This window comes from Rhinolophus ferrumequinum, chromosome 10, assembly GCF_004115265.2.
Source record: "Rhinolophus ferrumequinum isolate MPI-CBG mRhiFer1 chromosome 10, mRhiFer1_v1.p, whole genome shotgun sequence".
Lineage (NCBI taxonomy): Eukaryota > Metazoa > Chordata > Mammalia > Chiroptera > Rhinolophidae > Rhinolophus > Rhinolophus ferrumequinum.
The window spans coordinates 14334289-14359107 of NC_046293.1; the positions used below are offsets into that span (position 1 = coordinate 14334289).

Below are 24819 nucleotides of genomic sequence, written 5' to 3' on the forward strand. Positions count from 1 at the left end.
ACCCCTAAGGATTCAGATTTAATTGGGCAGGCTGAGAAATATGGACCTAATCTTGCAACTAAGGGGAAATGAGAGTTGTGCTCTAGAAACTCATCTTGTTCTGACCATTTGTCATCAGTGAATTCCAGGGAAGAACAAGTATCTGGCAGCAGTCACCAGTGAGCAGTGAGGGATACCTTTGGGCTGGGGCTTACTTACTTCGCCGTTTGGTTGCTGCCCTCATCAGGGACTCAGAGCCCCGTGAAACAGTTTGTTGAACTTGGCAAAGTGGTGCATTATGCTTGTGTTTACTCTTTTGAACCCGTGGCAAATTGCTGAGCCTTTTAGCACACTCCCTTTGCTGCCAGATTCACAAGTTCCACATGAAGTCTCTGCAGACTGGATCCAAATGAAGGACTCACCCCCTGTTAATAACACAGCACCAGAGAGCTTTCTTCGCTTTTAATCACATGAATGAGCTCTTCAGTTGTGAGTCTGTCCAGCCACATTTCTAATGAGTTTCCTATTAAGTTAGCTATTTGACCTTCCAGTGTATTATTTTCATTGTTTTCATTTGATTACACCCAAGTCATTTTTCTAGAGGCTGGAGATTAGAAATAAAACAACTAACAACGAATGCTACTCCCTGCTTGTCCTGCCTCGCCCTCGTGGGTTTCCTGGAATTCAATATTTCTAGTGCCTCGGATAATACCACTTGTGCTTGAAGCTAATTTTTCAAGGGGGAAAAAAAACTGGAACCATGTTGTCGTTTAATATGTAGGGTCTTTGGAGATTGACGGGGAGGGCTCTGTTACCTTGGCCCAGGCAATCGACAGCATGCACTTCGGAGGGCGCCTAGAGTAGAGAAGAGGGTCCACCGTCCACCCTGATTCCTGACAGTGGGTTCATCGCTTAGGTACGGCTCTGAGTTTCAGAGCTGCGCTTTGGGACCCCACTTGGGGCTGAGGAATGGATGGGCCCTAGCGAAGAGAGTTGGGCTTGCCTCTATCTGGGGCTTTGCTGGCTTTAAGTGTTAGTTTGCTGTCTCCTCCATTCTCCCACCTCCCTCCTATCCCTCCAGGGCACAAATGTAATCTCAGGCACAGAGTCTGCCAATACATATCTTTAATCACCCTGGATTTGATCCAGGCATGTCTTCATTTGTTCTCCTTTCTTAACTTGAGACTTGCGGCCTAATAATAACAGGCTAACACTTAAAAGTGTGCTTGTTACTAGGTCCTGTGATCATCTTTACAATGAGGATAGATAGTCTTCATATTAACAGATGAAGAAACTGAGGCACGGAAAGGTTGCCAAGGTCACTCAGCCGGTAAGTGGCAGAGCCTGGATTTGAACCCAGGTAGCTTGGCTCTGGGAGTCGGGCTCTTAAGCGCTTTACTCTGTTGCCCAATGAGGGGAACTGGAATTTACAGTTGACAAGATACTCCTGAGCCATACATGGTGGGTCTAGCAGTGGCTACAAGTAGAGCTATGATAACCACAGGCCTGGCTTTTCCACTACCTGGTGTTAAGGGTGTGATGAGCCCCTGTAGGAAGGGGAAGACTACGGCTGTGTTCCGGAGGGGTGGGAAGTGGGATTTCTACCCTCTTCATTGCCCCAATTCGGGGAGCATGCTTCTTTTCAGAAGTTCGCTGTGCCAAGTACAAGAGCCTTAGCTTTTATCCTCGGGTGCTTCTGAGATGTTCTGATCAATTGTCAGTGCTCTCTCAGATTCAGGATTGTGTGAGCGAGTGTGTGTGTGTGTGTGTGTGTGTGTGTGTGTGTGAGAGAGAGAGACAAAGGCTGAGACAGCAATAGAGGGGATGATCAGGGAGACTGTGGGCGCAGCTGATGAGTGTGTGGTGATGGTTGACTGAGCCCATTACCTCAGACCTCTGCTTGTTTTCCTGGAAATGCCCCAGGAATGGTTGTGGAAGGAGGGTGGAGCCCAATAGCTGGTAAAACATGGTGCCCTTGATCCCTTCTCCCATGCAACTTCTCTCCCCATCCTGGCCAGGTCCCCTGCCCTCCTAGGACTTCATTTTGGGCCCCCAAATAACACTAATGATCTTAGCAGGGATTCATGGTTCTTGGTAAACCTTCTTGGTTTCCCCTCTTCTGCAGGTAGCTTGTCCACTTTCTTACCATTTCTTCTGCCTTCTGCTGGCAGTGGGTGGCCTGGTTGGCTATGGTTTTCCTTGGGCATGCCAGCCAACATCCAGAAAGAGTTTTGGTTTAAGAAAAGACAATTAGTGAACTAAAGTACCTTGCATTGTTCAAACCAGGAAATACATTGAATCAACTCTGACCAACTCAGTGACAGTGGGAGAGCTGCCAGTCCAGTTTAATTTTCTCACTCTCACTGCCCTGGACTTTCAGACTTAAAGGATCAGAGGACCGTTTTGTGAAGCTGTGAGCCCGTGAGGTGTTTGAAATTTAGTTCTGGGGAGGAAACTCTTGAAGACTGAGTCTTGTATTGACTAAATGACCTAATTAGGTTGCAGATAATTCTTGCAAAGGAAAGATCACTCCATTTCTGAGATGGAAAATAAGCTACTCTCTGTGAGGATTCTCCTGACCTTTAATAAAAGAGCACCCCTGAGGAATGGAACGGTACTTCTGTCTGAGGTTTTAGGAAAGTAATAAAAATGCTGCCATGTGGGGAGGCAACACCATGGAAGGAATGGCAGCATCCTGGAACTAATTTAGGAGATGGAGTTGATGGAAGGCAGAAGTATGAAGAGAATTCGGACTGGTCCACTCTAGGCCCTTGGCCTTCTTGCTTAAAACCCACAAACTAATCTTCCTTTCTTGAGGTTACATGTAAACCAGAAAGATACCCTCCGTTTTTCATAACCCGCTCTTCACGGCACATCCAGTAAATCAGTTTCCACCCTCTCCCCAAGCCCATTTTCTTCCTAAATGCTCTCCTGTCTTTGGCTCTAAAGTGGCTGGTGGATGATGGTTAAAAATCCCAAGATCTCCTCACTCATCAGCGTTTCTCCCAGGCCAGAGCATTGTTTTTATAATATGCATTTTCTCAAGTTATTTGAGTTGTGTTATTAACCCCGAGGGCAACAGGAGGGAATCGTTAGGAGTTGGGTAATTAGCGTGGTTGTGAAAGCCAGACAAATCAGAAGGCAGAACTGGACTGTCAAACTGAACATCTGATGAAATTCAGAATTAATTTGGAGAAGTAGCTGTTGCTGTAGCAACCAGTCCCCGCTTTCCTTTGAAATGGAAAATAAACAGACAACAAGAAAAATAATTCAAGTTAGTGTCTGGGAAGAAGGGCCTTCTGGGGGACAGTAGAAGAAAATGAAGAGAGTTTGGCTATTTTAGGATATGCTGAAACAATGGTAAAACCCTCTCATGCAAACAAAGCCCAAGTTATTTGTGATGGTTCCGTTCTACGCCTGATTTCTCTAGGAATCTTTTCAGGCCCATTCAAGTTACCTCACCGTTCTTTCTTTCTGGTCATTTAAGCACTTAAAGTCTGTATAGTCCAGATGAGCACTTGATTTATAAATACTAAGTTTATTCACCTGGATGGCAACTCCTCAAGGACCATGACTGTGACTTAATACTACATTCATATCCGCTGTAACACATCGCAAAATGCTGAGATAAATGCTTCAGGTGGGCTGATAAAGAGCTTGTTCAGAAAAGGTAGTGATGCTGGTTCTCTTTAAGGAAGGAGACTCTTTATTGAGTATTATGTAAGGAGAGTAAGCGGATGATGAAGGAAGGCAGTGGGGAGTTGTGGCAAGAATACAAGCTCTTGAGTCTCACAAATTTGGGATCAAATACTTACTGAGTATCAGCCTAACAGAAATGCATAAGAAGACACGCACAGGCACGGTCACTACAACACTGTTTATAATGACCTTCACCTGGAAACAACCCAAATGTCTCTCAGCAGTAGGCAGATAACTAAACCACGATACAGTTGCCAGGTGGAGTACTCTACAGCAGTGAGGGTGAACAGTCTCTGACTACATGGAACAACATGGATTATTCTTACAAATACAATGGTACGCTAATGAAGCCAAACCCAAAAGAGTGTATACACTGCATGATTCCATTTTTAGAAAACTTGAAATCCAAAACTAATCTATGATATTGGCTTCTATTTATCATAGTCATGATTGATATCGGCATATAAATGTACACACATGCACACACACACACACACACACACACACACACACACTTGGGGCGATGGACAGTGACAGAAAGAGGACATGGGGGTGCCTGCAAGGTGCTGGCCATATTGTTCCTTGATCCAAGTGCTGGTTCCCTATTTATGAAGTAGGAACAGCATTAATACCTATCTCGTAGGATTGTTGGTATCAAATGTGACCATCCATGGCGTGTCGTAATTGGTCAGTAAGTGTTAGCAATTGGTGTCATGAGTAAGCCTCCTAGGGAAGGTCTCACTGTCTGGGAAGGTTTTGGGGGAGAAGTAAGCCCTGGACTATTTCATAGGTCCTGCATGCTACCCTGTCCTTTGTTCCATCTATTTACTGTTCTTGACAATGTGCGGTCGTGGGTCTGACTCCTTCTGCAGAGCTCCCTGTGGGCAGTCAAGGCCTCTGTGTTGCATTCGTGGCCTGCTGCTTCTTTCTCTTCTCTGAATCCCCATCACCTGCCACCCACTGGCAGTTCTGCTTATGGTGGTCCCCCCTCACGTCACCCCTTCTGCCAGGCCTGCCTTTCCTCCCCTCCTTAACCTCGTAAAGACTTCCTTCAGTATCTCCAGTGTCATCCACATAGTGGGTACTGCATAAACATTTGTTGCTGCACTAAAAACCCAGATCAACACCAAATAGACATGACCCCAGTGCTGTTGGCTGATTGCAGCTGAGCTAAGTTTCTATTCAGGGCTTTCATTTTCCTGGTAGGCCTGGCATGGCAAGGGCCATAGTTTTCCTTACCACTCTGGAGCCACTGGGCTTCTGGGTAAAACTGCTTGGCCAAGAGACACAGGCTTTCATTTTTCAGAAAGGAAACCCTTCCCAACTGGTGGAAAATAAGCTTTTGCTTAGTGACTAATAACATAAACACAGACAAGATTTCTGGGCTTATAAATAACCAGTTGTAAAAGTGCCCAAGGGAAGCAGCCCTTTTTGCCACAAGAATGGCCAAGAGCGTTCCTGTCACTTCGCTGATAGTGACTTTACTTTGGGCCAGGAGCCTTGGGCCCCGGGTGCGGAAGGCGGTCATTCTTTAGGACAGATTCCCAAGGCATTGCTCTTACACGTTCTAAGCCGTGGGCTATTCTGGAAAAATAATAGTTGATCTCTAAGGTTGTTCCTGCGTGAAAATCCTGTGGCTCTGCAGCAGCCACATGTTTTAAAGAGCGGGGCCAGCGGGGAAAGTCATAGGGTTTTGTTTTGCCAGAGCTGCCGAAGAGGCAGATGAAATAATTATGAGGTTAGCTTCCATTTATTGAGCACTGGCCGAAGCACCGCGCTGAGGGTGCTGGGTCCCAGAATTTACTGAATCTCCTGCAACGGTGTGAGGAGATTGGTTAGCCTCACTTGACGGATGAGAAAACTGAAGTTCAGGAAGGGTGAATGGAGATGAATAATAGTTAGTGGCTGAGAGCATGCAGGGTACAGTTAGAATGTGGGCCCAGGCCTGGCTCTGCCTTGTATGCGCTCTGGGCCATGGCAGTTATTAACCTCACCGTACCCAGGCTTTCTCATGTGTAGAGTGGGGACACTCATAGGACCAAAGCCGTAGGACATAATTCATGCAAAATGCTATTAGCACAGTGCCCGCACATAGTAGGCCTTCAGTAAATGCTGTTGCTTCAGAAGCTTCAAGTGTGACACTGCACGGCCTCCTTGATGAATCATTGATGTTTCCACTGATGCTAGAACTGTGTTTGCATTGACCTAATCTAGGGTTACATTCAGGGCCTTGACTGTGAGACTCCAGTTGCTTCTTGTGGGAGGGGTGGGGTCTCAGAGCCAGGCCTGGCCATTTGGACACTTCTATCACTTGGCTGCCCACCAGCCCGCCTGCAAGAGTGGGGTCCGTTTTTATCACTAGGCTGTCATGTTCTTCATCCAGTGCTTCCCACACTGGCTCCTAGTTAGTTCCCCTGGATGTCAATAGGAATATTGAAATGACCAAATCAGCCTGCAAAACTCTGAGTTAAAGAAACAGGACTCTCCAAGGGCGATCAAATATTAGCCTTTTCTAAACACGTTACCTGTGTTTGGCCATGGAACTCTTTTTTCCTCCAGAACATCTTGCAGGACTAGTGCCCCATGGAACGTGCATTTGTAGCTGTTCCCCAGCTCCCTCCAAATGCAGCCAGCAGAGGGGCAAGAGGGAAAGACGGGAGACCAGAGAGGATGGGGATTCGGAGCGAGAGGTGGCCGGGGATATGAGACAGGTGGACAGAATCAGTATATATTTTAGAGGTAGGAGCAGCAGGACTTACTGATGGAAGCTGCTTAGTAAAGTATTCGGTGTCCTGAACTGTGTTGAACTAAACTGTGCTTATGTGTCCTCGATACCAAGTCAGCCAGTGGGAAAGGGAAGAAGCCAGTCCTTGAAGCTGTTCTTTGACTGAGTCAAATGACTCATACCTTCTGGTAGTCACTGTAGGGACCGCTGGCTTTGTTCTCCTTTAGTCTTTGGCATCAGACTTTTTGGGGTGTGAGGCTCCTTGTTTCTTTCCCTCTCAAAGTTCTTTCCCTCTTTCTTCCTTTCTCACCTTTTTACAGTGAGAAAACTCTCTGCCCTCTCCAGGCATAGCACGCAATCATTTTTGGAGCCTGAGCTGTGCATCCTGAGGCAGCTTTTCCAGTTTTCAAAGTTTATTGTTAATGAAAAGTGTATACCAGGTTGAAATCCCTGGCAGGAGCCAGAGCTGCAGATGCAGGAGCAGCCAATTTTATCTGGCTGTTCTCTCTCCTCTTCCTCGCTGCCCTCCTCTTCCCCCTTCATTTTATCAGAGAGGTTTGGCTGGACTTGAAGGAGCCCAAAAGGAACGGAAGGGGCCTGAGCTTCTAGCAGCCAGTGACAAGGTGTGGGAGGAGAGGGAACCCAGCCCTGGAGCACATTCCAGTTCAACTCAGTTCTCATTAAGACTGTGTGTGTGTGTGTGTGTGTGTGTATCTGGTTCAGTGCTAGGCCCTGGGGGTCCAATAATATTGATACCAACAGTAATAGCTAACATTATTGAGGGCATGCTGTAGGTGCAGGACTTGTTCTAAGCATTTGACATACCTAATATCAATAGATCCTCCCAGCAGTTCTAAGAAGAACTTACTAATATTCACATTTTTATAGTTGACTAAACTGAAGCACAGAGAGGGCAAGCAACTTCCCCGGAGTCACACAGCAAGTAAGAGATTATAGATCCAGGAATCCTGCATAGCAGTGTCTAATTCCAAAACTACATATTTTTTTTTTTTTTTTAACCTCTCAAAGTCCAGGCAGAGGAACTGGATATGTAAACCAGCAAATAAATCCACGCAGTTTGAAACTGCTGTGATGCAAGTCTCGCTTAGTATAGTGAGAGGCAGAAGGGAGGCAAACTGGAAGCCATATTTGAGTTCGTTCTTGACTGATGAATTGGAGTTTCCCTGGCAGGTAAGACAGGTAGGAGTGAAGGCAGAGGGAAGAGCATGGAGGTGGGAAACAACAGTGTGTGTGTGTGTGTGTGTGTGTGTGTGTGTGTGTGTGTGTGTAAGAAACAGCAGACAGTCCTGCATTGGTGGGCATAGGGTCCTGGCAGGAAATTGCAGAAGCCCATGAGATGGAGGGAGGAAGGAAGGGGTCCTTCCAGGAGGGTCTTGAGCACCCTACAAATGTTTTGATACCATATCCCTTGGGAGTGATTGATTTCAAAACAGTTATTATTTATTTATTTATTTTTACTCAAAGGACTTTTTTTGTGTGAAAGCCCCACATATGAAACAGATAACAGTGGACTTGCTTTGGTTGAGGTGATGCTGAGGACCTAGAGCCTGTCCTTTGTGGCCTCCCCTCGCTGCACCCCTCCCCCCACCCCTGTCGTCTGCCTTGAACTCCAAGGTCTCCATCCAGCAGAGTTTGCAAATCGCTGCTGGAGAACATCAGGGTTAGGGGAAGAGAAGCATTTAGTGCTATGTAGTTAGTTACTGTGATTATCTAGAATGCATGTATGAAGTTTTAAGTTTATCATTTAGTAAATATGAATTGAGTCTCTTTGCCAAATAGCACTCCGAGTGCTGGCGATACATCAGGGAATGAGGTAGACGGACCCACATTTGCATTCTAGTGGGGGAGACAAAATAAATACACAGACGAGATGTATAATAGGGCTAAGAAGGGTCTGCAGGCGCACGTAGGACCTGGTGGGCCGCATTTGGAACTTCGGGGGTTTTATTTCATGTGAGAAGGAATGTCTGGAAGATTTTGAGCAAAGAGGTGACCAGCCATTCACTTTGGGGTTAGCATAGGTTACGAGGTCCAGGTAGCTGGTCCCTATCAAATGGTTAATAAATGAATGGTAGTCATGTTGCTTAATCCCCAATATTATCCTGTCTATAGGGGAGGGATTCTCATGGGAGGGACTTGGGAGAAAGGATCCTGGTAAAGGGAGTAGGGTCCTCAGAAGAGAGAGACTCATTCCCTTCACATTACAAAGGTGTGTCCAGTGACAACAGTGAGGACGTCCTTGTCCACCTGGCTGGAAAACTTGCTCAACTCCTTGTAACGATGAATGGCTGACTTGTGTGCTGACCAGTAGCTGTTTACCCCCAACCCCGGGACATCTCCATCGTCCTCTGTCGCACTCTCTGTAGTCATAAGTGAGCTTGCTGGATAAACAGGGCATCTGTGTATTGCTGTCCCCCACCACAGTGTTTGAGAACAAAGATAAGATTGTGATCATCATGGAGTATGCAAGCAAAGGGGAGCTGTACGATTACATCAGCGAGCGGCGACGCCTCAGCGAGAGGGAGACCAGACACTTCTTCAGGCAGATCGTCTCCGCCGTGCACTATTGTCACAAGGTACAGAGACTGGCCCCATGATTATGGCACCACATGATTTTTTTGTCACATTTCTAAAGGTGATGTCTGTTCATTGTAGTATATATGGAGAGTGTATAACATGGAAAGAAGAAAATTACCACTCCCCATAATTCCAGGATCTGGGGATAACCCACGATTGACATTTTTGTTTGTTCCTTTCCGGTCTCCTTCTTCCTACTCCTACCATTGGTTTTCTGTTTAAACTTTTTATTTTGAATCATTTTGGACTTACAGCAGCTTCCAAGAGAGTACAGAGAGTTCCCCATATACCCCTCACTTGGTTGACCCCAGTGGTACCATCTTACATTACTGTAGTACATTTGTTAAAACGGAGACACCAACATTTGCACGTTGCTATTAACGAGACTCCAGATTTTATTTGGATTTCTCCAGTTTTTCCACCAATGGCCTTTCTCTGTTCCAGGATCCAACCCAGAGTAACACATTGCACTCAGTATTTGAATAAAAGTACTGAATGCTTTTTACTCAGTATTCTTCCCTCACTATTTCTAAACATTTTCCTATGTTACTAAAAACTTTTCTAATTATTGTGATTTTTGGACATTTAGGCTGGCTCCAGTTTCTGGTTATTATAAATTGTGATCACCATCTTTATACATTAACCTTTTCCTCTCATTTGAGTCCTTTACTTCAGAGAAATTCTAGAAATGGGATTACTGGGCCATCACGTTCTGAACCTTTCATTGTTCTTGACACCCTTTGTTGCATTGAGTACATCTGCATACATTACCTACAGATGCTCACGTATGTTTTATTTGAACACACCTAATGGGATGTGCTCTTAATACAGCCACAGTTTAGCCACCCTTGGTCTCTGGAGAAGGAAATGCAATACACAGATAATTGCCAGCCATGTTTCAGCCATGATTATTAATAATCATCTTACAATGCACAAGCCACGGTTTCCATCCCACTCGTACTTTTCTGCAGAACTACCCTACTTTGAACATCTTTCACTTTTGAGGACAACAGTGACGTGATCCCACATGGCATCCAAAAGAGAGTCAGCTTCTTCATACATAGCATCACATTGTGGGGCCTTCTGGTTTGTTAAACACATTCTGGTTAATTGATAGTGGCTCTGGGAGTAATTAGAAAATGATCACTCAAAGCGAAAACCCTTAACCCATGTGAACATTATTTGACTTCTCTTTGCTCACTCAAAAAGACACTGCTGATTCAGATCATACAATATTTTATTATCACACATCATCGTAAAGCACTACAGACTGCATTTTCATTATTTGAAGTGTGTGAATACTTGGATTTCATAGGAGTGGGACTTTATTAGACTCATTCCCTCTTATTGTGAAAACCAGGAATGCAGCAATGTAAACCAGACTCCCCGTAATGCATAAAACGAAACAAAATCAGGTACCTTGGATTCCTGTATCTTTCCTTCAGGAGCCTTGGTTTGCGCATTTCTGATTTCAAAACACATCCTTGAAGATTTGGGTTAGAAAAAGAGTAGTAGAAATACATGTTTTCACCCCTCCAGTCGGTGCTTTTGGCGATGTTAGGAGTTGTCAAATGGAAAGGAAAATAAACAATAAAGAACCAACTGTGAAAGTGCAGATTCTGAACTAAAGAAGTCTTAAATGAAAGGCAAAGAATTTCTAACCAGTTCTTTTGCTTAAAAGAGCAGCTTCAGTGCAAATGTCCTTTACACCGAATGATGCTAAAAACTTACTCCCTGCTATTGATCTGCCCAGCCCCAAATAGTTGGTTTTTTCGGTTCCACTTCTCTCCCTATGCCCAACCACCCCCTTAAAATATCGTTGAGTTTTAAAGAGAATTCAGCACACCCATTGTTAATGCTGTATAGACCAACAGCCTCTTGGCTAATGACTGTTTTTACCTTTCAGCTGGCTGTCTGCTTGTCACTGCAGTTCAGCTTCCAGCCTTTCTAAAGTTTGCCTGAATGGAAAGGTCAGCCAGTATGGCAGTGACCTGCTTTGGTCAACCCAATGGCTACGGTCTCCTCTGCCTCTCCCACCTTCACCCTTCATCCCACATTGAGTCCTGTTAAGTAGAGAGGGACTTTCAGAATCTTCCCACCCCTGGGAGTGCCTTTGTTATCCTCAGAATAGATCTGGATTGATTTCACGGGTCAAAACAGATTGGACCAGGCCCCTTTCCAGCATTGGGGAGGCAGGCAGACAGAGAGGCAGACAGGCAGGCAGACAGACAGACAGACAAGCATGGTCTGTGAGCCTTGTTATTACTGTCCTTCTGAGTCCCCAGCAGAGAAATCTGCTTCTTCCCTGGGAATCACATCACAGGCAGACATTGTTTGCTGCCGCCTGGGACTACATTGCTTTCACACAGTGGAATGACATTCCGACAAAGGATCCCCCTGCTGTTTTACAGGCTCTGGGGGAGAATGGATTCCAGTCATTTTTCCCTTAACCACACAGCAAGTGACTAATGCTATTCTGTCCCTGGTCGCTGGCGGGAGCTTCATGACAGTGAAAGCAGCCCTGAAAGATGGAGGCGAAGACCACCGGGCTGGCGCATTTCTTCCATCTCTCACACATTTCCCCTTGCTCTCCCTCCGCCTCCCTCTTTCTCTCATCCCAACCACTCCCATTAAGTTCCCTGCCTGTCTTTTCCTTTCAGAATGGTGTGGTCCACCGGGACTTGAAGCTGGAAAATATACTGCTCGATGACAACTGCAATATTAAGGTAAACCTCTTGCCTCGTGGATTGATACGCACGGCCTGGGGTGGGGGGCAGGCAGCCAGCGGGGGCTCAAGCCGCTCTAAACTGCAGCCTGGAAATAAGGCGGCCACTTCCTTCCCTGGCAGGTGGGGGGGGAGCATTATGGGCTTGAGCCGTCAGTTCAGTTCAAACCATTAACTTCAGTAAGCATTTACCCATCTCCAGCTACCTGCCATACGTTCTTCACAGTGGGATAAAAAGGTGACTAAAATAACAGCCCCAGTCCTCAGGAAGTTCACAATCTACAGTCATCACCATAAAAACACAACAGTAACACATTGCATGTGTATTTCGTATCATAGTTGTCTGATAAAACTTAAGTTCAATCTTTACAACAACCCTGCGAAATGGGTACTGTTATTTACATCAATTCACAGATAGGGAAACTGGCAGAGAGAAGTTAACTTACCTGAGGTAACATAGTGGTAGGTAGTGGAGGTGGGGTTTGAACCCATGTCTGTCTGACGCCTGAGCCCATGCTCGATTTGCTCTTGGGCTCCAAATTATTTTAGAGCTGGAGCTCTTTCCTGGCCACTTTTCTGTCACTCCCACCCCATGTCTCCGACTTCTCCCTCTCAACTCTTCCCCCGCTGAAGCCAGCTGTGGAACTGGGAAACTGACTGAAATGATGATGGTGGTTGATGTTGGGAAAGACCTTACTGTCAAGTGATAGAATTTACTTTTACGGAGAGTATTATTGCTGGCTGCTGCTGGAGCTGGAGAAAGTTCTCCTGGCCGACAGGGTTCAAGTGCCTCCTGCAGAGCACTCTGAATGTCCTTTTGATCACATCTGCAAAATAAGCAAATACAGTTTCAAAATAAACGGCACTCGCTGCATGGGTTTCATTAGGAAGGGCCTTCGTACTTGGGGCACCAGGGGATCCCTCTAATTGGCCATTGGTGACGTGAGTGCCTCAGCTCTGGTCCCCCCCGGACAAAGCATGGGAACGACCTTGCATCGTCCTTTTTTGTTGTTGTTGCTCTCAGTTGAGGGGGTGTGTCATGGGGAGACGATTTCCTTTCTTGGGAGGATTGAGTGGCTTTGGTGTTTGGATCCTGTTTGCAGATCATGGTGGCCACCATTAGTTACCATCACCCTTTGAGAGGCCCCTTGAAGCCATGTCCGGGTGACCTCTTGTTCCTGTAAGTGGTTAACCATGGTCACATGTTTTTGTGTAGTCCTTAGGATAAGGAGGAAACAGTTGGCCAAAGCAGTTTTCTCTAAGAACAGGAAGTGAAATCTCTTTGCACTTCTGGCAAAGTGGCTGGAGTATTTGAGAAGGAGACTGACTAGCTGTAGAGTTAGCAAATCCCATCCTGTATGGCTTTACTAGCTGCTTGGCATTGGCAAAACCACTTCACCCTATATCTTCATCTATAAACTGGGGTAACAGTAATGTCCATAGGCTTGTTTTGAGGGCTAAATGAGATACTCTGTGTTTAGCTATATAAATTACTGAGCACTGGGCAATGAGTCAAGGTTAAGAGTGGTGACTTTGGAGTTGGATGGCCTGGGTTTGAATTGCAGCCCTGCCTCTTACTAAGAGCTGTATTTTGGATAAATTACTCGCCTGTCTAAGCCTCAGTTTCCTCGTTTGTCCAGTAGGGAGGCCAGTCCCGTTCTCTGGGGATTCTTGTTGATTTGTTCATTATTTTTGTCCAATGAGTATTTCCTGAGCAGTGACTGTGTGCCATGCCTTTTGCCCAGTCCTGGGGATTTGATGAGACAGGAGGATTTTAGACAATAAATAGTCAAAGTACTTAGCACTGACTCAATATCCAAGGTGCCTGCTTAAATGGCTGGCCACTGGGGAGGAAACCGGACAGGAACTGAGCTGCCCTATAGGAACCTAGGGCCTGGGGAGTGCTGGTCAGGCCATGTCTAGAGAATTGGGTTTTGATCTGAAGGGCACATTCGAAGGGTTTGTGTCATTCACCCTGGTCACCTTCTCTGCAGATTCTTCCTGCCACCTGCCCCCAGAGCTCTCAGAACTAAATGTAGTCTTTACAAGGCCTGGAATGTGAGCCTCTCGCTTGAGGATTGAGTTCTGAAGTACAGTGTGACCTCTTGCTCCCATAACGTAGTCCCAGAAGTGATAAGGCACATAGCTTCCTACGGAGTCATAGAATTGCCCAATGGAGAAGAATGGTTAGAATTCTGAAAGCAGCTATATTGGGAGCAATAGGTAGGAGCCCAGGAGAATAGGTCATTTGCATAAGCAGTAGGGCCATGATGTCGGGTCTCCTCAGCTCCCAGGACCAAGTCCTTCAATCCAGGGTCCTGTCCATTCATAGGGAAATAACAGACACATAGCACATTGTAGAAATTAAAGTTTTGGTGATATCTTTTTCTTTAGGATGCTTAATCCTTTAAAGTTGGTAAATCCAACTTTACCAAGGTAAAACACACACGCATCCCAAACAGACACCACTCCTTCCCACTCTCTGACACTAATCCTTTCTTCTGCTTGTTCAAGGAATGCTACTAGGATCTGAGAACCCTACACCTTGAAAGAATCTTGGTGGTCATTTTCCAATCCCTTGTTTTAATGATTATGGCCCAGAGAGTCTAAATGATGTGCCCAAGATCACACGCAACGAATCAGTATAGACTAAATTATTGTGTTTTTGTTTCCCCCGTGTGTGTCACAGTGCCTGTCACACAGTAGGTGCATTTAAGTTGTTTGATTTTGGAGTGAAGGGATGACAGCCGGGATTAGAACTCACATGTTTGACTTCCAGGCAAATTCTCTTTTTATTATCTCACACCCACTTCCAAGGTTTTTCAAAATGTGTTTCAGCTGGTGTTGATTTGTCTTCCGGCTGTATATGCTCAGCTCTTCCTGAGTCAGCGTTTTGCTGAAAACATATTTAGAAAGATCACTTGTGACAAAGGCAGGCAGGCACAGACACACGGCCACAAGCTGGCCTTCATGTTCCGGAAAGCCCATGACATCAGTGTCTGGCCCGTGGGACCGTTGACCTCGATGGCCTGTTACCAAGCAATGGGATCTGAGCAGCGAGGTGCCTCTTGGAGCCCCCTTTTCTGCCTCTAAATGTGGGTGCATCTTCCCTATTCTAAGGCTGGAGGGCTTTTGCCCACAAAGCCTACAAAAATGCTACTGATTTAAACTGGTTACACATCACTGCACTTTTGGTATGAGCCATCCAGTTTGTTCCTCTCACCTTCCTTGCCTGATGTGGATTTGCAAAGAGCACATCTGGCGTCGGAAATTATCTGGCCACTGCGAGAGGGTGTGGCTTCTAAAAATATTCACACAGTCGGTCAGCAGAAAGAATGAGAGAAATGTGCTTCTTTGGGTCGCATTCCGTACTCTGTGGAGAAGCATGTCTACTAAAATAGACACCCAGTGTAGCATTAATTTGCAATTAATAAAAACGGGCCAGATTCACATCCCACTCTCTGGGAGAATGGAATGCCGACAATTCCCATAGGAGGCTCCTGTAAAAATGCTTTACAATGAGAAGAGGTCCAGGCACCAGGGTCAGCCGACCTCCTCAAAGAGGGCTGGGAATTTGGTGAGCTCCCAGGGCTCAGAGTAAAGGGCCATAGGGCACATGGCTCATTGCCCCTGATGACAATGGAAACTCAGCTGCTGCCGATAAGAAAAGAAGCTTTGAATGGACCGGGCTAAGGCGAGATAGGAACCTCTGAGCCTTAGCAAGACCCAGTGGGGCAGCTCCGGACATGGGCCTCTGGGCTTTGAGTATATGAACGTGAGAATGTGCATTCATGCACTAATTAATCCATTCACTTTTTTGTTCATTTATCCATTTATGCGTGTGTATACATATATACCCATGCATCCCTGCATTCAGTCATCCATTCTTGCACTTACTCATTCAGCAAATTGAGTCTCTCCTAGGGTACTATTTATTTGACCGCAAATATTTACTAAGTTTCTACTGGGTGCCTGGGCCTGTGCTGCATGCTGGGAATTTAATAGTGAACCAGATGGCGAGGTCTTTGTCTTCTTGGAGCGCAGAATCTAGCACTTGTTAAATCATCACTCATCACGAGCCATGAGAAGGATATAGAGGTAAATGAGGAAAATAAGGTACCTGCCCTAATGGACTGACAATTTCAGATGGGGACACAAACAATAAACAAGGAATTGTCCAATGGTGATGAAAATCTTTGCACGGTGAAGTTGGAGAATGGCAGGTGCTATTTTAGCTAGGGTGGTCAGAGAAGACCCCTTGTGTAGGACTCGAACTCCTCAAATCCAACAAGTTTTCTCTGGATTCCTGGCCTTTGCATGCATGGTTCCCTCTGTCTAGGATGCTCTTCCCAGTGCTCTTTGCCTATTCCTTTTTTGAGTCTCAGTTTGAACGCCTCTTCTTCCAGGAAGGCTTCCCAGCTCCTTGTCCCTTGGCAGGGCCTGGTTGCCATGCTATGTGCCTGTTAGTGCCCTGTGTAATATGCTGTGGAAGTGCTGAGCAGGAAGTGGTGGGTCTATTAGTTGGATGGACCAGAAAGCCTTTGCTGAGGAAGTGGTGATTGAACTGGGTTTTGAAGGATGGGTAGGAGTTCAACAGAAAGCACTGTAATGGTCTTCCAAGGGGAAGGAGCAGCAGGCACAGGAACAGGGCATGGAAGCTAAAAAAGGAAATTTAACCTTTATTGAGCCTGTGCTGAAATCCAGAGCCCTGATCCAGACCTTCCACATGCTTTATTTCACTTGGTTCTCAGAATGTTTCCACCAGGGTATGTCTGATTACTCCCATTTTACGGATGAGGAGGCTCCTACAGTTAATAAGCGATGGAGCTGGCCACAAACCTATGGCTGTATGACTCTAACGACCAGGCACCTGATAAATTCTACCCTTTATTGCTCCCACCTAAATTTGCCCTAAATCCAAGAAAGCATCACACGAGGACACTTTTTGGTCCTTGCTCCAGTTGGCCTTACTGGTCTGTAGGCAGCTTGTGTTCAGCTGTCCCTGGGAGAGACTCCTTAAGTGCAGGGATGCCAGAGTTGAATGTGTAGTGAGCTGGGACAGGTTGCTCCTTAGTGTCTCCTGAAAGGCTGCTGCTTGGAGGTGCCCTCAGTTAAGAGCTTCCCCAGATCGCATGGAGTCGATCATTTCCAGCGTCTCTCTCTCTCTCTCTCTCTCTCTCTCTCTCTGTGGTGTGAGCTTAGATCTTTTGAAGATGAAAGCTGACCCCATTCAGCTCTGCTCATTGTTCCACTTCCTACCTTCACTTCCTGACAACGGTCGTGGGTGAGGCTGTCATGGGTAAAGCAATTAACTCCAAGGCCGGAAAGGAGCTATGGAGTGTGTCTTCCTGGATGGGATTGCTGTCTTCCTGAAGAGTTCCACAGAAAGCCCATTTCCTCCTCAGCCACCTGAGAGCAATAATTCCCCTTTATGTGGAACTTTATAGCCAAGGCAGCTCTTCTCCCACAGCTCAAGCCAGCCACTTGAACCACTCTGGGCCTCAGTTTCCTCAGCTGCAAAATGGGAATAATAATGGTACCCTCTTCATAGTTTTGTTGTGAGGATTTAATACATTAGTACATGTAATGCTCACAGAGCAGCAACTGGCATTTAGCAATGCTGCTACTGTTGTTATTATCTCATTTAATCTAATTTTGGTTTTCACAACACCATGTGGTTGGTACTGTTGCGATTTCATTTTCCAGTAATGGAAAGAGACTCAGAGAGGTTGAAGTAGTAATTGCTAACATTTATTGAAAGCTTACTATCTGAGAATTCTATCTATCAGTTCATTTGATTTTATATCAGTCTGGCAAGGTAAGTTACATTATTATTATTTTTTAATTCAATATAATTTTTTTTATATTACTTTCAGGTGTACAAAACATCATAATGATTAGACATTTACACCCCTCACGGTGATAACCCCCTCAAGTCTACTACCCCTCTGACATCATATATAGCTGTGTATTCCCTATGCTGTACTTTGTATTCCCTATGCTGTAATATATATATATATATATATATATATATATATAGTAATATATGTATATATACTGTAATATGTATATATACTGTATATGTATATATACTGTAATATATATATATGTTATAGTTGACATTCAATATTATTCTACATCAGCTTTGGGTATCTAGCACAGAAGTCAGGCATCTGCACAACCTATGAAGTGATACCCCCCAAAAAATCCAGTACCCGTCAGGCACCCTACATAATCTTTACAAAATTACTGGTTAAGTTACATGATTATTATCACACCAGTTTTTGTTCAGCACACGGTGAACCCTCTGGGGATCTTGTTCAAATGCAGACCCTGACTCAGCAGGCCTGGGGTGGGGCCCGGAAATCTCAGGTACTGACGTGCTTGCTCCCAGCTGGTGCCGATGCTGCTGGTCCTCCTCGGTGGAGGAAGGAGGGATTAACTAAGGTGCCTACAGGTAGCGCTGGGAAGAGGTGAGGCCAGGATTTGAACTCAAACACTCAAGCCCTACATCCCTACATCCCTTACTTTTCCCGTCAAGCAGTGCAGACTCTCATGTCAGACATGCTTATTTTAGAAATGGACGATGATGATTTCTCTTGGTTCTTTGGTGGGCAGTGGCTTAGAGCATTCAGTTCTAACTTTGTCTTGCTTAGCAAGCCATGTTAAGTAAACCAAACCATCGGCATTATCATAAAGGCTGTAATTTAGAGTCTACTGGGACCAGGACTATTCCAGGGCTTTACATGAGTGTTCTCTGATCCTCACAACACCTTATGAGGTGGGGGCTTTTATTCCCATTTTGCAGATGAGGAAATTGAGTGACTTGGCAGGTCCCACCAATTACCTAGTAGTGCTAAGGCCAAAGTCAGCCCCAGGTTCTTCTGACTCTTAAACCTCTGGTGTGTCCAGCCCACTGCACTTCCTCTTAGACACTGCAGATGCCTGTCAGACCGTTGCTTATATTCTCATTGTCGTCCGCATCCTTTCCCAGCGGTTAACTATCAGCAAGCTGATACTTCCTTTTTCGTCGAATGAGCTCACAGTAATTATTCATGTGATCTGAGGTCAATCCTTTTTTTAATGGTAGTGAAATCTATGTATCATAAAGTTTACCATGTTCAGGTATACGGTTCAGTGGCGTTAAGTACATTTACATGGTTGTGCAACCATCACCACTTCCCATCTCCAGAACTTTTACATCTTCCCCAGCTGAAAGTCTGTCCCCATTAAAAAACAACTTCCGGTTCCTCCCTCCCCCAGCCCCCGATGACCACCACTCTACCTTCTGTCTCTATGAATTAGACTACTCTAGGTACCCCATGTAAGTGGAATCATATAATATTTATCCTCTTGTGTCTGGCTTGTCTCAATTAGCACAGTGTCTTCAAGGTTAACTGTTATAGTGAAGTTAATTCTTTTGAAATGTGAATAATCATTTCTTAGTTTATCTTCTAACTCTGATTTTTATCCAGCAAGCTACAAAGTCTTGATAACGACAAAAACTCCAAAAATTAAAGACTTCCCAGTTTCCTTTTCAGAGTCCAGGCCGAACTGAATAGTCCAGTGTGGGGACAGAGGGTGGTTCTGAACCAGTCTGGGGCAGGAGAACAATCCATCACCAGCAAAAATGCAAAGTAGTTAACCTCTCTCCAAAGGTGACTGGTGTGTCAGCAAAATACAACTTTACAAGCAAAGCCCAGATGCCTCCTTGGCAGAGAGTCACCCTCTCTACACAACTGATGTTCTGTTACAGAGAAAGCACACAGCTTGGGAACCTGACACTGATGGTTGTTCTGTCTCTGTGACCTTCAGCCAAGCTTCTCAAGTCCTCTGACCTCTAGTTGCTTCAGTTAAAGAGCAAGGTGCACGATTAGCTCATGTCCTAGGGCTCTTTCAGGTTGAAACCATTTCTGGGATTCGGTTATTTTTGTTTTATTATTTTTTGTTTTATTATTCGCTTATTTTGTTTTATTTTAAAAATTATTATTCCCCAAATTTCAGTTTTCCCAAATTTCCCAAATTTCTTTCACTGTCTTCTTGGAGTTTGCCTTTTCCTAGTCTCTTCTGTGCTGTTTTACTTAATATTTTTAGTTGAATTCAGTTTTAAAAATTATGTTTATTTGAAAAGGAAGCCTCATGTAATTTCCTTCAATGGAAATCCAGTATTATTTTGAGTATCATGAAGTTACTAAAGTTACTTATGTGGATTTAAAGGTGGGAAGCCAATATTTATTGAGCTTCAACTCTGTGCCAATTACTGCTCTCAGCCCTTTATGTCCATTATGTCGTCTAATTTTCACCGTGACCCTGTGGGGGTAGATTCTATTCCTGTCTCCACTTTACAGATGAGAAAACTGAGGCTTTCAGAAGTTTCATAACCAGTGGCCATTTCCCCTCTTATAGTTGATATAAGCTTCATGGCATGAAATCTTAGAGCTGCAGCCCAAGTTTAAGTGGCTCAAGGTTTGAGAACTATGTGTGCCTGTATGTGTTGATTAATATGGCTTTTCCGTTGAAGTGCCAAGAACATGGACTAATCTAGATTTCAATTAATCTTCTGTCAGTGGCAATGACAGTTTTACTGGGAGAGTCTGATAAACATCAGTCTGCGAGGATGGGATTGGGTGCAACATAAACACACTTCTCAGAAGGGTTACAAAGAAAGTAAGGATGCCCAGACTTGGAGAACTCCCAGTGTGTGCGTGCGGAGATTTGCACGTGGAGCTGGTGGGTGCCTCTCACACATATGTGTATTTGGAAGCTCGTAGGCACCCCAGATGCCACAGACATTTGGGGTGGGAAGGAATGTATTTTCCTCAGGACGTGCACTATGCTGTGCAGTTCCTGCCTTAGCTGCAGTCGACGAGGACGAAGCCTGCAACTTCTCGGGATGTCTAAGGGCTGCAGCCATTCCTTTCCTCTTCTGATTGACAAGGCACACTTCATAGAGCTTCCAGCCAACTTCCTGCAAGTGAATCAGGGGCCTTGATAAGAAAGTGGAATTCAGGGCAATTAAGTGCAATCTGAGCCCCAAGAATGCGTTTCTTTAGGGTGGGTTTTCACCAGCTACTATCAATGACATTCCATTCATTCAGGGATGACTTTTATGAAATAGGCTTATTCTGGGAGCTGTGTTCAAAACAGAGCTTCAGCGCATTTGCGGTCAGGCTGGGCTGCTCTCTGGGCACGTGAATCACTCAGCCTGCTTATAAGCCTCAAATGGAAATCAGCTTGGGAAATGGCAGAAGCCCACTTGCAAGGATGGAAGTGAAAGGCTTAGCGTGGAGTGAAATTTGCTGTTACCCAGGGGCGATGTAGCAAAGTGCTTTGAAGCCTTAGAGACGCCGAGGTTTACATTGACATTTACTAGTTAGCTCTCCTGAGATTAATAACCTGATCTCCCTAAACCTCAGTTCCCTAATCTGTTAAATGGGTTTTTAAAAATATTGTGGTAAAATATCTATAGCATAATATTTTAATTCTTTTCAGGTATACAGTTCCAATGCCATGAAATACATTCACATGGTGCTGTAAATGGGGTTTTAGATAGGATGAGATTAGAGAGTATAAAGTGCTTAAAACAGTGCCTGATAATTAGAAGTTGTTCAATGAGTGGTAACTAAGTTTATTATTATTTTGTATTATCTACTAATTATCTTGTGCACTTCAAGATATAATGTCTATTCTAGTGACAAGTGTTTCTTGGGTGAGGGCAGGTGCTAAGCAGCGGATGACACAAAGCTAAGGGGAGGATGTAGAATCTTCCACCTGCCTCAGGGGACTCAGAGTTTAATAGCTGAGGCAAATTTAATACATTTATATATGCATATGCATATATGTACATACACATATTATATATACATTTATGTATATGTGTGATATGTTTGATAATATATACACATACAGAGGGTGCCAAAAAATGTATACACATTTTAAGAAAGGAAACAACTGTATTAATATATACTGATCACAAAAGATGAATACAAGTCACGTTTGACTTCTGCAATGACAATAGGTGCTCAAAGTGGTTACCATCAGCGTCCAGACACTTCTGATTACGGCGAACTACCGCTTGAGCAACGTTGACAAAATGTTAACATTGCTTAAAATGTGTATACGGTTTCTTGGCACCCCTGGTATATACATTATATGTACATATGTGATATATAGGTGATATGTACATACATATATACACATTATATGTATATATGTGAAAAGATTTATATAGAGATATATAGATAGATAGATGGAAGAGTGTTGCCATAAAGGATAATAAATAAAACACTTCAAGGGCCACAGGAAAAGAGAGTGACTCCAAGGGTCATTCTGCTTCTCTTGTATTACAAAGGGTTGTGTAATACAAGAGAAGCAAGACAGGAGAACCCAGGTTAGGTCAAACATTTGCATAGAACTTGAAGACTTGAAGGTTATAAAGCACTTTTGCATTCAGGGTCTCATCCTGATTCATCTTTCTTATCATCCTCACGTAATCCTGTGAGCTAGAACAGTATAGGGATCCTAGGTGCCCATTTTCTGGTGGGTAAGCTGAGGCTCTGTGTAGCTAAGTGACTTGCTCCATGTCACATAGATGGTTAGTGGTAGAGTTTGGGTTGAAATATAATGACTCCGAACCCAGTGCCCTGAGTTCCTTTCCTCTGTGGTCACAATGTGGGCAAACTACGGTTCTGGTCAGAGCATGGGTGGATAAAAAGGTGGTGGTGTCAGGTTCACAGGTCAGGGTTTTCCAAAGTGTGAGAGGCACACCACGGTGGTGCAGTGTGATTTTTCAGTCGGCCACAGGTGGACAACTTTCAAATTAATACTTATGCAATTTAATGTTCATCAGAAACATCAAACCTGTGATTTTGTGGATATTTCTCAGGCAAGTCGAAACCGAAGTGAAGATAGAGAGTCCATGTACGGAGTAATTTTAAGTAAGAATAGAGCATGTAGTTTGCAGAGATGACAGAACTTGTTTTGGATTCCAAGGACTGCAGTTGGGAATCACTGGCCCAGTCGTACTGACTGGTCCTTTTATGAAGACCCAGGGCTGGAGAGAAAAGGACGACCCAGCTGGCAGACCCACCTGGGGGTCGCTCAGCTGCTCTATTGTTGCGTGGTGTGAGCTGATCCAGTGCAGACACTTACTGTACCACTAACGCACCTTCCCGGATCTCACTTGCCTTTGTAGATTGCTGACTTTGGGCTTTCTAACCTGTACCAGAAGGACAAGTTCTTGCAAACGTTTTGTGGGAGTCCACTTTATGCATCTCCTGAAATTGTCAACGGGAGGCCTTACCGAGGGCCAGAGGTGAGCAGGTTGCCTGTTGTGTGTTTATGGTGGAGCAGGTGGAGGAGCTTGGGGGAAGAAAAGGGAGGAGGGCAAGAACTGGATCCAGGACATACTTAAAAAAAAAAAAAAAAAAAAAAAAACAGCAAAGAAAACTTTTCCTTACATGATTATAAAGGCTGTAATATACACAGCTGTGAGAAAATTTGGAAAATCCAAGAAAGCGTGAAAGAGAAAATAAACTTACCTGCAATCGAGCCACAAAAGATAACCACTTAATATTTCTGTGACTTTTTAAAAGATATTTTCCAGTGTCAATCTCTGCATTTCAAAAATAATTGAGATCACTGTTTATATCTGTGTGTGTATATGTATCTTACCTTTTTTTAACTTAACGTTATATTGTGACATTTTCTGAATTCATTATTGAAAACGTGGTTTTTAATGATGACACAATGTTTTAGTGCGTGAATACATATACCTTAATTTAATCACTTCCCAAGATGGACGATCAGATTATTTTCAGTTTTTCCTCATTATAACAAAACAGACAAAACAGCAAACCAAAATACCCCTATCTCTGGGAGTGAATATTTTTTTGCAAATATTTTTGACAGCATGTATTTTTTGATTAAGGAAAAACATTTTAATTTCATCTTCTAAATTCACGAGAAATGCATTTCTCTGTATGGCTAAAGCTTTCATGGCCACTGTAAAAGATATGTATGTGAACAATGTTATTTTGAAAATGGGTGAGTTGCAAGTGACTATTCTTTTTGAAAAGGATGGTTCTTTTTACGGAGAGATTCATCCACTCAGTATCCTTAAATAGCAGCTGCTCAGTGGATTGAAATGTTTCCTTCCAAATATTTATCTGTTTGAGAGTGTTTGGGGGCAGGGTTGGAGGCTGAAGAGAAGGATGCCAAAAGCCTCTACCAATTACAGCGAAGAGAAAGTCTTTCTGAAGGAAGAATGTAAGGGAGGAGCATAGGATTCAATTTACAAAACTGTAGAAACTCGACACTGCAAATTTATCATAGATAATGACTGCTTCTTTGATCTTCCAGGATCTGTTTCCGAGGTTACAAGCTGGCAGACTGTGATCTGGCCAGCAAGCGTGTTTTATTTGGCTATGCTAGTCTTTCTACAAAAAATTGAAGAAGCATTTAATAACTGAGAGATTTCACATAAAAATTTGGTTTCTCACGTCTCTTAAAGAACCAAAGGCTTTAACAGTGCTGGGCCTACACTGCTATGTGGCAGCAAGGAGCTGAGGGGAGGCTGCCTGCTTAAGATGGATGAATGCACTCTGCAGTTTGTCTCTGTCCCCAACACTCCGTGTTGTCCCCCAAATTCTCTCTTGTTTTGTTCATGTTTGTTGTCTGCCTGGCTCTTGTAAGCATTTGGGTTTGCCACCCCTGATCCATTTGAAGAGGATACAGGAAGGAACTGATTCCTGGATTAGGAGTAAAGAGCCCTGGCTCCCAGTTTCACCTCCAGTACTGGGGTGAGGCCTCTGGAGAAACCATTTCGCTCCTTGTGCCTCAGTATTCTCACCTGTCAAGTAGGTTTGAAAATAATCCAGGCTCTACCTGTTTCACAAAATTATAATGAGGATCAAGGAAGATAATCTATTTGAAAAGTTCTTATATAGGTTAGGTCTTGGTTTGAAATGGAAATGCCCAGCTGCACTGCATATCAGTTGTCAGGCTGCATGGGAACCTGTCTGCCAGGTACTAAATTCATTCCTGGGGTCGCCGGGGGTGGCTGCTCACTGTGTGATGCTAATGGTTTGGGAGG

The 24819-nt window shown here is 44.4% G+C and overlaps 1 protein-coding gene across 1 annotated transcript in view; it reads left to right on the forward strand.

Moving 5' to 3' along the window:
• The window catches only part of NUAK1 (NUAK family kinase 1), a 72274-nt gene that overhangs the window by 40901 nt on the left and 6554 nt on the right, over positions 1-24819 (forward strand). The window contains exons 3-5 of the mRNA XM_033117454.1: positions 8849-9000; positions 11662-11727; positions 22921-23040. Coding sequence (XP_032973345.1) covers positions 8849-9000; positions 11662-11727; positions 22921-23040 — 338 coding nt within the window. The remainder of the gene's footprint in view (positions 1-8848; positions 9001-11661; positions 11728-22920; positions 23041-24819) is intronic.